General features: G+C 42.7%; 1 protein-coding gene across 8 annotated transcripts in view; it reads right to left on the reverse strand.

The window, feature by feature from the left end:
• The window catches only part of cep290 (centrosomal protein 290), a 249,852-nt gene that overhangs the window by 100,562 nt on the left and 133,635 nt on the right, over positions 1–15,655 (reverse strand). For all 8 annotated transcript variants that reach the window (XM_068050269.1, XM_068050268.1, XM_068050270.1 and 5 more), the window contains exons 12-16: positions 13,490–13,613; positions 11,780–11,952; positions 2,748–2,910; positions 1,443–1,543; positions 1,254–1,341 (exon numbers count right to left, since the gene is read on the reverse strand). In XM_068050269.1, the coding sequence (XP_067906370.1) occupies positions 1,254–1,341; positions 1,443–1,543; positions 2,748–2,910; positions 11,780–11,952; positions 13,490–13,613 (649 nt within the window). The remainder of the gene's footprint in view (positions 1–1,253; positions 1,342–1,442; positions 1,544–2,747; positions 2,911–11,779; positions 11,953–13,489; positions 13,614–15,655) is intronic.

Raw genomic sequence — 15,655 nt, forward strand, 5'->3', positions numbered from 1 at the left:
CCGCAAAATCTGGGCCAAGCTGGGCCAACCCTAACGTTGGAACCAAACAGGGGTCCGAAGTCTGCACTTAATGGCAGCGTGCCCGATGGAGCAATCTTCCCGGAGGTGGTCTCATAATTGCCTGCCTCCGTGCTCACCTGTGGGCTCTCAATGTTGGGCCGGCAGCTCTGGAGCCTCGGTAGCTCCACCAGGAGAAGATGGCGCTGCTTAGGCAGGTCAGAAACCGTGAAGGTGCCTGAACATGGATGCGCCCTTAGAGGCGCGTATTTAAAGTTAAAATAATTAGGGGCAAAGCCATTAGGCCCCTCAAAACAGAGAGTAAACCCCTCCTGCGTGCATGGTTCAGGTTGTGAATGTGGTCTTTCCTGACAGCAGCTCCCTCTTTCGGGCATGGAGCCTCTGGCTCTGATAGCCCACTAGGCTGCCAAAGGAAGGCTGTCTCCATGGAGATAGTAGCCTCTGCATGCAACGGGGAACCACTCCACCAGCGGCAAAATGCCAGCATGCCGACAAAGTCAAACCTAATTGAGACCCAAATCAGCTTCATTGGCTGCTCCCCTCCATGGTGCAGGCAGCCGATCCAGGTCCCCCGCGCACTCATGGGAAATCTCCCCGGTGTGGCTCCCCACTATTTTCCCGGCTCCCCCTCCTCCTGCCATCATGGGGCTGGGTAAGTTCAGTCTTTAGTGTCAGTCTGGATTATATGCTCCAGGCTTGGAATGGCACTTGAACCCACAGCCTTCTGACTCAGAAGTGTAAGTGCTACCCATTGAATCACAGATAACAGAGTTCAGTGCCAGTTACTAGGTGGGAGTTGCTTCCTCCTCTTCTCCACCCTCCCATTTGAGGTCTTGCTTCTTCTGCAGGGATCTCGGCCACAACTTCCCTCTGCCTCCTCAGTAGTACTAGTTACTTTGGAGAGCTCATTACTGTTGCTCAATGTCAGACAGCTGATGGAGCCTTGAAGGTTTAACCTTGTCTGATGATGCCGTTCACCTTGCTATTTAAAGGTGAAGTTTATCGAGATACATAACCTTCACTTGCTTCTTTTTTTCAGACTGGTGCATAAAAGTGACAATGGCTTGCCCCAGTGCTGCTAACAGAGAAATTAATCTGCATCTGCCTCTGATGGTGACAACAATCATGATGGGTTTTTCTGTCCCACATTCCAAATACATTAGACAAAAATTTGCTATTGGATGGTGATGCTGACCGTATATATTGCAGAAAGAAAAACAGAGCATAAAGCTTACCTCCTGGACCTGCACGTATGCCTTTATCTTGAGCCATCCTGCGAATTTGCCTCTTTAACACCAGTCTTTCTTCCTCTAGCCGTTCAATCTGAATTGATGAGTATTGTAAGTATTTGGACTTTTAAATGAAACAGTCCAACATAACATTGTGGCAAACCAACAGCAAGACAAACAAGATGATTAACAAACCTCTTTTAGCAGAACCTGGTTCTCAGCTTGAAACTGCTGCTGTTTCAAGTACTTGCTTTTCCTAAATTCAGTCAGATCGACTAATTCTTTTGCTTCGAGGCCTAAGTACAAATTAATTTTCATTAATGTGAGAAGAAGCAGAACTTTTATAATCAACCTCCTTCATCAGCAGAGTTCAAGAAATAATGGGCAAAATATCACTGGCATCGTGTGCATTAATATAGTGACAATACTAAATAGAGTTGCATGGACCAAAGATTTTTTTTAATTCAGTGGCACTGAATATTGATTTGCATTCTACTTTCAGGGTTATGTATTCCAAGAAGTGGTCTCACAATGGTGTAAGGCAGGGGTCCACTTGGCTCACTTAGGGATCTGCCTCGGGGGGACCAGCTAAAATGTTTAAGTCCACTAGATTTCCGGTGGCATTGCTCATGGTCTATCAGAGGATACAGCAGAGATATAGCAGCACCTAATAGCTGAAAGCTACAACTACAGTGTCACTGAGCCATGTTTACTTATGGATTTGCCATCAGAACTGATTACAGAGGCATTTTCAATGTTGAATGTTGACATAAAAGCATGACCAAAATTGTGACAACAGAAAGCAAAGTGCGTGGACAGGATATGCAATAAGTGAGATGTCCCCATTAATTTGCATATTCCTTATTGCTGCTGAACCCTGGACGCTCAAAGATCACATTTGTTACAATTGTAGTTTTTTGTCGAAAGCACATTAGTAGTCGGTTAAATGGGCATGTGCAGATGAGGTACTATTTGCATATCATGTCGATCATGATTTGCAAATTAAACACCAGAGATAATATTGATAGCTCAGCTAAAATTTGCATCAAATGACTACAGAAAAATTGAAGCTAAGAAATAAGAAATGCTTCAATAACCCCCAGAAAAGTGTTGATTTGAGCTATATACAAGAAGATACAATTTTTAAAACATTTTTGGGCCATTCATTACTGTTCGTCCCAGTTCCACTCCACAGATGGCAAGAGTTCTTGTGTGTGGAGTGGCTCCATTGAACAATGGGTGCTGGGACTATGGGATGGCCAAAGAGTCAATGTGGAGCCACACAATCCTGGCAGATGCACCACCCGGGATTGATTATGCTGCAAACACTCCAGTACTTGCATTGAAACCTAGTAAAACTACTCATTTAGGTTCATTATATTTGGAACCATTGGCACTGCCATTTCAAATTCAATGCAGAAAACCACTATAATTTGGAAAGTGAGAAAAAGCTATCAAATGCATTCTATTATCACTATTCCTGAGGATCTAAACACAGACCTAACCGTTCCCGGAAATTTTCATTTTCATCCAAAAGATCATTTATCTTCATTTCAAGCTTGTTGATCTCCCTTGTCATTGCTTCAATTTGATGATCTCGGACTTTGATAAGGTTCTTGCATTCCTTAATCTCCAAAACAGCATTTTCCAGTCCATATACACCCTAGTGCAGGATTACACCAGTCAGTATAAATAGTTCCTTTCTGTTATAATCAGAATGATACCGGCAAACGTGTATTAAGGGATAGGGAACCAAGGCGAGTAACTGGAGTTAAGATATAAATTAACCATGATCTAACTGAATGCTGGAACAGCCTTGAGGGACTAAATGGCCTACTCCTGTTCCTATACTCCTTCCTATGTTATTTAAATGTTGCTAGTTAAAAGCATTTGTACTTCTAAAGCTGCTGTATACTCGTTCCAATGATCTTGCCTTCAATTTCAGATATATTGTATATCTTCAAAAGCAACAATGAGATAATGACCTGGTAATCCTATTTTTTTTAGCGATATTGATTGAGAGAAAAAAATTGGCCAGGACACCTGAAACAAACTCTACTGTTCTTCATTGGGAACGGTAGAATAGTGGTTACGCACTGGACTAGTAATCCAGACGCTTGGACTAATGATACAGAGATCTGAGTTCAAATCTCACCACTGCAGCTGGGGAATTTAAATTCAGTTAATAAACAAATCTGGAATAAAAAGCGAGTATCACCGATGATGACTGTGCAACTACTGGATGGTATCTGGTTCACTAAGGTGCTTTAGGAAAGGAAATCCGCTGTTCTCATCTTGTGTGGTCTAAATATGATTCCAGAACCACAGCAATGTGGTTGAATTTTGAAATAGCCAAGCAAGTCTCTCAATTAAGGGCAATTAAGGACAGGCAATAAATGCTGGCATTACCAGCGATGCCCATATCCCATGAATGAATAAATAATAAAAATCTTTTATATCCACCTGAGAAGGAAGACAGGGCTTTGGTTTATAGTCTCATCCAAAAGACAGCACCTCCTTCACTACTGCACTGGCTAGTTAGTCTTGAATATGCGCTCAAATCTCTGGAGTGGGAAAGGAAACCCCGACCTTCTGACTCAGAAGCGGAAGTGTTACTATTGAACCAAGATTACATTACATGATTATTGTACATTTCTAAGAAAAACGATCGTCAAGGCAAAGTAATCTTTGTTGCGTTGCGTATTTTTAAATACATGACAATCGTAATTAGAAGAAGCTGCTATACTGCGTTTGTGAAAATGAGCAGATCTGATAAGTACATTATAAATTAGACACACAATGTTTTACAAATGTTTGATCAAAATAATAGAAATGTACATAAAATTTAATTGGTGTGTGCACTGATTTTTTAAAAATTAGATAATGAAGTGCAAAAAGCTGTGCATTTATCAAGGACTGGGGGAGAGGTGACAAAGGACTAACTAGGGGCAATGTTAATCTTTATATCTTTGGGGAGGTGAAGGCACAGAGGTATTGTCACTGGACTAGTAACCTAGAGACCCAGGGTATTGTGCTGGGGCATGGATTCCAGATATGCTGTGGTGGGATTTGAATACAAGTAATAAAAAAAATCTGGAATTAAAAGCTAATCTAATGATGACCATGAAACCATTATCGATTGTCATAAAACCCCATCTGGTTCACTAATGTCCTTTAGGGAAGGAAATCTACTGTCCTTACCTGGTCTGGCCTATATGTGACTCCGCACCCACAGCAAAGTGGCTGCCCTCTGAAATGGCCTAGCAAGCCACTCAGTTGTATCAAACCGTGACAAAGTCGATAAGGAATGAAATCGGATGGACAACCCGGCATCGACCTGGTACTAGAAATGACATCAGCAAACCCAGCCCTTTCGACCCTGCAAAGTCCTCCTTACTAACATCTGGAGGCTTGTGCCAAAATTAGGACAGCTGTCCCACAGACTAGTCAAACAACAGCCTGACATGGTCATACCCACGGAATCATACTTTACAGACAATGTCCCACACACCGCCATTACCATCCTTGGGTATGACCTGTCCCACCGGCAGGACAGACCCAGCACAGGTGGCAGCACAGTGGTATACAGTTGGAAGGGAATTACCCTGGGAGTCCTCAACATTGACCACAGACACCATGAAGTCTCATGGCATCAGGTCAAACATGGGCAAGGAAACCCCCTGCTGATTACCACCCACTGCCCCCCCCCCCTCAGCTGACGAATCAGTGTTCCTCCATGTTCAACAGCACATGGAGGAAGCACTGAGGGTGGCAAGGGCACAGAATGTAGTCTGGGTGGGGGACTTCAATGTCCATCACCAAGAGTGGCTCGGTAGCACTATTACTCACTGAGTTGGCCGTGTCCTAAAGGACATAACTGCTAGACAGGGTCTACGGCAGGTGGTGAGGGAACCAACAAGAGTGAAAAACATACTTGACCTCGTCCTCACCAATCTGCCTGTCTCAGATGCATCTGTCCATGACAGTATTGGTACGAGTGACCACCGCACGGTCCTTGTGGAAACGAAGTCCCATCTTCACATTGAGGATACCCTCCATCGTATTGTGTGGCACTACCACCGTGCTAAATGGGATGGATTTTGAACAGATCTAGCAACACAAAACTGGGCATCCATGAGGCACTGTGGGCCATCAACAGCAGCAGAAGTGTATTCAACCACAATCTGTAACCTCATGGCCTGGCATATGACGGTGAGTGAGGCAGGTATGCGGATCCAGAATTTAGCTTTGGAGGAGCCTGAGCCAGTGCCCTTATCCAATAGGTACAAGGTTCTTGCTCCCAGTGTGGACGAGGGCACAGACTGCAGGGAGGATGAGCGAACTGACCACAGCACCGTGGTTCAGAGCGCCATTCAAGTGGGGGGAGAAAAGAGAAATGTAGAAGTAATAGTTAGGGGAATAGATACTGTTCTCTGCAGCAAAGATATTGAGTCCCAAAGGCTGTGTTGTCTACCTGGCGCCAAGGTTAAGGACATCTCTTCTGGGCTAGAGAGGAACTTGAGAGTGAGAGGGAAAGGATCCAGTTGTCGTGGTCCACGTATGTACCAACGACATAGGTAGGACTAGGAAAGAGGTTCTGCTGAGGGACTATGAGCAGTTCGGGGCTAAATTAAAAAGCAGGACCACAAAGGTAATGATCTCCGGATTACTACCTGAGCCACGTGCAAACTGGCATAGGGTAAATAAGATTAGAGGGGTAAATGCATGGTTCAAAGATTGGTGTGGGAAAAATGGATTCCGATTCAGTACTGGGGAAAGAGAGAGCTGTTCCGTTGGGATGGGCTTCACTTGAACCATGCTGGGACTAGTGGCCTGGTGAATCGTATAACTAGGATTGTAAATAAGGGCTTTAAACTAAATAGTGAGGGGGAGGGTTCAATTGAAGGGAAGTTTAAAAAGTTGAAAAGTAACGAGAGAGCAGAGGTGCAGGGTAGTGAAGGGGCATATATTAATCAGAGTGTGAAAGGAAGGGACAGAGAATACAAGCATAAGAGTACAACAGAAATTAGAACCAGCATAGATAAAAATGGTAAAAAGTCAAAGTTTAAGGCTCTTTATCTGAATGCACGTAGCATTTGTAACAAGATAGATGAGCTGACGGCACAGATAGAAATAAATGAATATGATTAATCGCTATCAGAGAGATGTGGTTGCAGGATGACTGGGACTGGAAACTCAATGTTCAAGGACATTCGACGTTCCGGAAGAATAGGCAGAAAGGAAAAGGAGGTGGTGTAGCTTTGTTATTGAAGGAAGGGATCAGTGCAGTTGTGAGTAATGATATAGGTGTAATAGATCGTGATGTAGAATCAGTTTGGATGGAAATAAGGACTAGCAAGGGAAAGAAATCACGGGTGGGAGTGGTCTATAGGCCTCCGAGGAGTCTCCTCTCTGTAGGACAAGATATTAATCAGGAAATAATAGAGGCGTGTAAGAAGGGCACTGTAATTATCATGGGTGATTTTAATCTGCATATAGACTGGACAAGGGTAGCATGGAAGACGAATTTGTAGAGTGCATCAGGGATTGTTTCTTAGAACAATACGTTGCAGAACCTACCCGGGAACAGGCTATTTTAGATTTGGTAATGTGTAATGAGGTAGGATTAATAAGAGATCTCGTAGTTAAGGATCCTCTAGGGGGAAGCGATCGTAACATGGTAGAATTTCAAATTCAGTTTGAGGGTGAGCAACTGGGGTCTCAAACCAGCGTCTTCAACTTAAACAAGAGCAATTACAGAGGTATGAAGAAAGAGTTGTCTAAAGCGGGCTGGGAAAATAGACTACAGGGAAAGTCAGTAGATCAGCATCGGCAGACTTTTAAGCAGATATTTCATAACACCCAGCGAACATTTATTCCAGTCAGAAGGATGGACTCGATGAGAACGATGAATATCAAAGGAAGTTAAGGAGAGTATCAAATCAAAAACAAAGGCGTACAGTGCGGTGAAAACGAGTGGTAGGCCAGAGAATTGGGAGTTTTTTAGAAACCAGCAGCAGATGACTAAAAAACTAATAAAGAGGGAGAAAATTGATTATGAGAGTAAATTGGCAAGAAATATAAAAACAAACAGTAAGAGCTTCTACGGGTATATAAAAAGGAAGAGAGTAGCTAGAGTAAGTGTGGGACCCTCAGAGGATGACACTGGGGAATTAATAACAGGGAACAGGGAAATAGCAGATAATTTAAACCAACATTTTGCATTGGTCTTCACGGTGGAGGACACTATAAACATCCCAACAATAATAGATGAACAAGGTGTAAATGGGAGGGAGGAACTTGTAACAATCTCTATCACGAGGGAAAAGGTGCTGGACAAACTGATGGGACTAAAGGTAGACAAGTTGCCACGGCAGCGCAGTGGTTAGCACCACAGCCTCACAGCTCCAGCGACCCGGGTTCGGTTCTGGGTACTGCCTGTGCGGAGTTTGCAAGTTCTCCCTGTGACCATGTGGGTTTCCTCCGGGTGCTCCGGTTTCCTCCCACATGCCAAAGACTTGCGGGTTGATATGTAAATTGGCTATTGTAAAAATTGCCCCTGGTGTAGGTAGGTGGTAGGAGAATTGAGGGAAGGTGGGGACGTGAGAGGGAAAAATGGGATTAATGTAGGATTAGTATAAATGGGTAGTTGCTGGTCAGCGCAGACTTGTTGGGCCGAAGGGCATATGTCAGTGCTGTATCTCTCTATGACTCTATGACCTGATGGCCTGTATCCAAGGGTTTTAAAAGAAGTGGCTGCAGAGATAATGGAGGCATTGGTCATAATATACCAAAACTCACTGGATTCCGGTAGGGTACCAGCGGGTTGGAAAACCGCGAATGTGATGCCCTATTCAAAAAAGGAGGGAGACAGAAAGCAGGAAACTACAGACCAGTTAGCTTAACATTAGTCATTGGGAAAATGCTAGAGTCCATTATTAAGGAAGAAATAGCAGGACATTTAGAAAAGCATAATGCAATCAAACAGAGTCAACATGGTTTTAGAGTCATAGAGAGATACAGCGCCGAAACGGGCCCTTCGGCTCACCGAGTCCATGCCGACCATCAACCACCATTTATACTAATCCTATATTAATCCATTTTTCCCTCTCACATCCCCACCTTCCCTCAATTCTCCTAACACCTACCTACACTAGGGGAAATTTTTTACAATAGCCAATTTACCTATCAAACCGCAAATCTTTGGCACGTGGGAGGAAATCAGAGCACCTGGAGGAAACCCACACGGTCACAGGGAGAACTTGCAAACTCCGCATGAAAGGGAAATCATGTTTGACAAATTTGTTAGAGTTGTTTGAGGATATAACAAGAAGAGTGGATAAAGGGGAACGGGTAGATGTAGTGTATTTGGATTTTCAGAAGGCGTTCGATAAGGTGCCACATAAAAGGTTATTGCATAAAATAAGAGCTCAGGATATTGGGGTAATGTGTTGGCATGGATCGAGGATTGGCTAACACACAGAAGGCAGAGATTTGGGATCAATGGGTCTTTTTCAGGTTGGAAAGACATAACTAGTGGGCTGCCACAAGGATTGGCCCTTGGGCCTCAACTATTTACTATCTATATTAATGACTTGGATGAAGGGACAGAGTGTAGTGTATCCAAACTTGCTGACGATACAAAAATAGGTGGGAAGGCATGTTGTGTTGAGGACAGAAAGAATCTGCAAAGGTTAAGTGAATTGGCAAAAACTTAGCAGATGGAGTTCAATGTGGGAAAGTGTGAGGTCATCCGCTTTGGTAGGAAGAATAGAAAGGCAGATTATTATTTAGATGGAGAAAGACTACAAAATACTGCAGTACAGAGAGATCTGGGTGTTCTTGTACATGAAAGACTAAAAGTTAGCATGCAGGTGCAGCAAGTAATTAGGAAGGCAAATGGAATTTTGGCCTTTATTGCTAGGGCGTTAGAGTTTAAAAATAGGGAAGTCTTGTTACAACTGTACAGGGTCCTACCACATCCAGTCATGAATGGTGGTGGACAATTAAACAACTAACTGGAGGAGGTGGCTGCACAAATATCCCCATCCTCAGTGATGGGGGAGCCCAGCACATCATGCAAAAGATAAGGCTGAAGTATTTTGCAACAATCTTCAGCCAGAAGTGCCAAGTGCATGATCCGTCTCGGCCTCCTCCTGAAGTCTCCAGCATCACAGATGCCAGTCTTCAGCCAATTCGATTCACTACAAGTAATATCAAGAAATGACTGAAGGCATTGGATACTGCAAAGGCTATGGGCCATGACAATATTCCGGCAATAGTACCGAAGACTTGTGCTCCAAACTGTGCTGCACCCAAGCCAAGCTGTTCCAGTGCAGCGACAACACAGGAATCTACTTGGCAATGTGGAAAATTATCCAGGGATGTCCTGTACACAAAAAGCAGGACAATTCCAACCCAGTCAATTACTGCCCCATCAGTCTACTCTCGATCATCAGTAAAGTGTTGGAAGGTGTCGTCGACAATGCTGTCAAGTGGCACTTGTTTTGCGATAACCTGCTTAGTGATGCTCAGTTTGGGTTCTGCCAGGGCCACTCAGCTCCTGACCTCATTACAGCCTTGGTTCAAACATGGACAAAGAACTGAACTAAAGAGGTGAGGTGAGAGCGACTGCCTTTGACATCAAGGCAGCATTTGGCCAAGTATGGCATCAAGGAGCCCTAGCAAAACTGGGGTCAATGGGAATCAAGTGGAAACCTCTCTGCTGGTTGGAGTCATACCTAATGCAAAGGAAGATGGTTGTGGTTGTTGGAGGTCAATCATCTCAGCTACAGGACCTCACTGCAGGAGTTCCTCAGGGTATTGTCCTAGGCCCAACCATGGTTACTCAATGTTCAGCACCATTCGTGACTCCTCAGATACTGAAGCAGCCCATGTCCGTATGCAGCAAGACCTGGACGATATCCAGCCTAGGGCTGATAAGTGACAAGTAACATAACCTCCACACGAGTGCCAGGCAATGACTACCTCCAACAAGAGAAAATCTAATCATCTCCCCATGACATTCAATGGTATTACGATTGCTGAATCCCCCACTGTCAACATCCTGGGGGTCACCATTGACCAGAAACTGAACTGAAGTAGCCATATAAATACTGTGACTACAAGTGGCGGCACAATGTTTAGCACCACAGCCTCACAGGTCCAGTGACCCGGGTTCAGTTCTGGGTACTGCCTGTGCGGAGTTTGCAAGTTCTCCCTGTGTCTGCGTGGGTTTCCGTCGGGTGCTCCGGTTTCCTCCCACCTCCAAAGACTTGCAGGTTGATAGGTAAATTACCATTGTAAATTGCCCCTAGTGTAGGTAGGTGGTAGGAGAATGGTGGGGATGTGGTAGAGAATATGGGGTTAATGTAGGATTAGTATAAATGGGTGGTTGTTGGTCGGCACAGACTCGGTGGGCCGAAGGGCCTGTTTCAGTGCTGTATCTCTAAATAAATAAAAAAAGAGCAGGTCAGAGACTAGAAATTCTGTGACGAGTAACGCACCTCCGACTCCCCAAAGCCTGTCCACCATCTACAAGGCACAAGTCAGGAGTGTGATGGAATACTCTCCACATGCCTGGATGGGTGCAGCTCCAACAACACTCAAGAAGCTTGACACCATCCAGGACAAAGCAGCCCACTTCATTATCACGCCATCCACAAACATTCGCTCCCTCCACCACCAATGCACAGTGGCAGCTGTGTGTACCATCTACAAGATGCACTGCAGCAACACACCAACACCTTAGACAGCACCTTCCAAACCCACGACCTCTACCACCTAGAAGGACAACGGCAGCAGTTGCATGGGAACACCACCACCTGCGAGTTCCCCTCCAAGCCACACACCATCCTGACTTGGAACTATATCACCATTCCTTCACCATCGCTGGGTCAAAATCCTGGAACTCCCTTCTTAACAGCACTGTGGGTGTACCTACTCCTCATGGACTGCAGCAATTCAAGAACGCGGCTCACCATCACCTTCTCAAGGGCAATTAGGTATGGGTAATAAATGCTGTCCTAGCCAGCAACGCCCACATCCCATGAACGAATAAAAAAAAAGGTCACAGCCATGGCTTTACACACACTGTACATACTTTTAATTTATGAAACCTAAGTTTGTCAGTGTATGTGATTCTTGGCAGCAAACTTGATCCAGAAAAATGATGGGAAAGAATCGGACATTAGGGCACATATCCCATCTCTGCACTCCTCGTGGGGAGCCACTTTTGAATGGAGCACGGGTCAAAAATTAACAGCTGCAGTAGCATTATCTCTGGCCGGTGGTCAGTCAGTCCATGATTCCCCAACCCCCAGAAGCTCGGAACTGGTAAAATCAAACATTTACTGTGAGTTCTGCAACAGTTTCCAGCTTTTCGGAATTCTTTTAAAGCTGTGCTCTCCTTAAAAACTGTTCCCAATCACTTTCACGAAAATCATACAGTGAATTTATTTTAACCATACTGCATATTTTAATCGTACAATTAAAAAAAATCATTATCGGTGTCTGTTGTTATGATCACTTACAGATTCATATGCCCTCAGTTGGATCAGCGTTTCCCCAAGTTCCTTGTCTTTCTCCCTGGCATCTCTCTCTGCAAGCTCAGCCATTTGCTTAGCTTCACATGCTGTCTGCTCTGCTGCCCTTGCCTTTTGCTGGAATATCTCGACTCTGGAATGCTGATTAAGTGTTGGAAAACCTTGAAGAACCCAGAATCATATTATAGTACCAAATATTTGCACACCAATCAAAAATGTATGAAATGAATAAAATAATAAAAAGGGCTTATAATAGACATTTGAACACCCCAGAATTTTTTGCACTGAAATTGTATCATAGGACCAGGCTGTGCTGGTGGTTATCCTCCATGCAAGCAGTAGTCCAATTTACTCACTGTGATCCTACGTCCCTTAATTTCCTCTGCTTCAACCATCTATCTAACCCATTTTAAATATTGACAGAGCCTCTGCTTCAATCACTAAATCCACAGCTTCCGACAACCCTCTATGTAAAAAAAAATGTTCTTCTGCTCTCCGTCCTAAATCTTTTACATTTAATTTTATGACCAAGATTCCTTATCCTTGACCTATCAACTATTGGGAACATTTGTTTCTGGTGACTCAAAATTTTAAACATTTCTATGAAATCACCCTGTATTCTGTTCGGTTCTAAAGAAAACAAACAACAGTTTCATGTCTTTTCTGCATTTCTGCAGGCAGCATCATAGTGAATCTGCTCTATTCCCTCATCATCCTTCCTATAGTGCGCAGCCCCAAACTGCGGACAGTCGCCAACTGTACCCTTATTAAGATTTTATGTAGATTCATCATTACTTCTCAACTTTTACATTCTGTGCCTCTTTCCATAAACGCAGACTTGTACTAGCTTTTTAAAAACGGTCTTCTTCACTTAACATGCTACTTCTAATGTCGTATGAACCTGAACCCTCAAACTCCTCTGCACTTTCGCATCACTCAGCCTCCCCCCATTTAAAGCATCTTTTTAAAATCAACTTCTATCCAACTCTGAGAAACTGCCCTTAATTCCTTTTCACTGTTTCCTCCTTTGTAACCAGTTTTCAATCCAATTTTCTATCTCTTCTCCGCCCTCCCCCCACCAATTCAATAACCCTTAATCTTCTCCAATACTCTCCTTGTCAACAGCTTTCTCCTACTACTGCGTTATGCTCATCTACAATATTCATCACTTCCTTTGTTATGGATATTATCTTTCTTTCTGAAATCTGTGTTAACTACTTCCAGTTACTTTCTCTTTACCTAGAGTTAATAATGTCATCTATAACTAAAGATTCCTGAATTTTTCTGACCAAAAATGTTAAATCAACTGATCTACAATTAAACTAGCTCCATTTCCCTTTTTGAAAGTGGGCACTACATTGGCCACTCTCCAGCGCACATCCACACTCAATATATATACCCTGACATATAATTTCTAGCGCCTCTGCTATTTCTTCCCTCAAGACCTTTGCATCTAATGCGTCACCTCCCAGCACTTTGTCCACCTTAACCTACTTCTCCAATACTTTCCTTTTTACATATTATCATATCTCTGATCTCACTTTTAAACAATTCAGGATTTACAGCCTCCTTTATTTCAAGCTTACCGCAATATTTAGCAGCCTTAATCACTCTATAACTCTATAAGGCAATCTTGTGTACAATGCATGTCATTTATTTGCTTCAGAATAGATAAAAAAAATACATATAGATTGGTACTTGATTCTTTCTCCAGCTGCATTTTCAAGTCTTCGATGGTTTGTACGTTATTATTCACTTCACTGGTGTACTGTTCTATTTGTTCCATCAGAATCTTAATTTGGTTGTCTCGTTCTTGCAGAACCTGTAAAGAAACATTTTTATTCACAATGCCTTTTTAAAAGGAAAACTTTTAATGATATAGCAATAGCTCACACAAGAGGAATAAGCATAAATACAAATTTAAAAAACGCTGTTATAAAGGATCATAATGTACGTAGCAGAACTGTAATATTGTGACAATAAAAAAAAATTTAAGCACAAGTTCACCATGATCAAAGTTTAAACCAGTCAATAGTAATGTCAAATAACCATAACACAGGAGCATCGGAGAAGGAGGAGGCCATTTAGCCCCTCGAGCCTGTTCCATTATTCAATGAGATCCTGAATGATCTGTGACCTAACTCCTAACACCTTTGCCCCATATCCCTTCATACCTATGGCTAACAAAAATCTATCAATCTCAGGTTTAAAATCAACAACTGATCTTGCATCAATTGCCATTTGTGAAAGAGAGTTCCAAACTTCTATCTCCCTATGACGTGCAGAAGCGTTTCCTATTTTCATTCCTGATAGGTCTGGCTCTAAATTTTAGACAATGCCCCCTAGTCCTAGACTCCCAACTAGTAGAAACAGTTTCTCCCGATCCCTATTTGTTTCCCTATTAAGGGAAACCTTGAAAACTTCAATCAAATCACCTCTTAACTGTCTGAATTTCAGGGAATACAGCCTCAGTATTTTTAATCTCTCCTCGTAATTTAACCATTGGAGTCAGGTAACATTCTAATAAATATATGCTGGTCTCTATCCAAGGCCAATGTATCCTTCCTAAGGTGTGGTTCGCAGAACTGCTCGCAGTACTCCAGGTGAGGACTAGCCAGGGCTTTGTACAGCTGAAGCATGACTTCCATCTTTTTGTATTCTAGTCCTCTAGATATAAAGGCCAGCATTCCATTAACCTTTTGATCATTTTCTGTACCTGTTCATGACATTTTATTTATCTGTCTACCCGGACCCCCACCCCCCAGAGTCCCATAGCCTAGAAGTTACTAATGATGATATTAACAGGTGAATAGTTAACACATATGTGGGACATTTCTCCGCCCACTATTTTAACCATGGTATTAGCCCACACAAAATAAACAGTTTCATTACCTGTTTAAAACAGTGGACAAAAAATTATATGAAGGCGTTAAGCATTTATCCACAACGGCAATTCCTAGGTTCATACAGAAGACGTACATTTGCGAAATGCCCTTATCAAATCTCTCAGAAACAACCACCTCCAAAATACATCACATGAAAGGAATTAATTTGAAGCACAGTGACTGATGTTATGTTGGCAAACAGAAGTCAAGAGATCTTGTGGTGAGAGTCACGACAAGGATTAAGCCAGGGAGAACGACATAAGGTCCATTCAGGGACAATATTGGCATGGATACCTGAGATCTAGGCAGCAAAGTATTAAGTTTTTACTTGGAAAAATCTTATGCATTTTTTCAGGGAACTGAAGGAATAACTCAACAAGGAGAAATAAATATTTTGAGGTACTCAAGTAGATATCAGGCATGCAGGAGGCTATCATGAAAATAGGCAGACAATAATATGGGGAAAGGGAAGGCACATGCTCAGCTATAAAGCCATGTACATTTTCAGCACAGAAGGAGGCCATTCAGCCTATCGTGTCTGTTCTAGCTATTTGCCACAGGAATCCAAAACCAATCCATTGCCTGCCTCGTTCCCTCTAACCCTATAGCTCTTACTTCAAATCATTTTTTGGGGGGCAATGCACATTTCTACTTAAAGCCCAATTGTAATAAGTATTCCAAATGTTCAATAAACTATTGAACACTGTAGCTTGAAAAGTATGGTAATTTTCTCCATCATATCAGATCTGCAAAGTAAAATTGAAATGCCATAAAGTGAGCAGAAATCAAGAACCACCATGAAGCGTGTTTCTTTTTCATATTATTCCATAAAGCTACAAATCTAAATATTATTTTTGTTGGAAAAAAATGATGACTGAATACTTATTAGAAAGTTAAAACAAGCCACTAAGTAGATTGGCCAAAGTAAAAAAAATAAAAAGTAAAAGTTTTTAAATTTAGTGCAACTTATCAAGTAACT

Source organism: Heterodontus francisci, chromosome 18 (assembly GCF_036365525.1).
Source record: "Heterodontus francisci isolate sHetFra1 chromosome 18, sHetFra1.hap1, whole genome shotgun sequence".
Lineage (NCBI taxonomy): Eukaryota > Metazoa > Chordata > Chondrichthyes > Heterodontiformes > Heterodontidae > Heterodontus > Heterodontus francisci.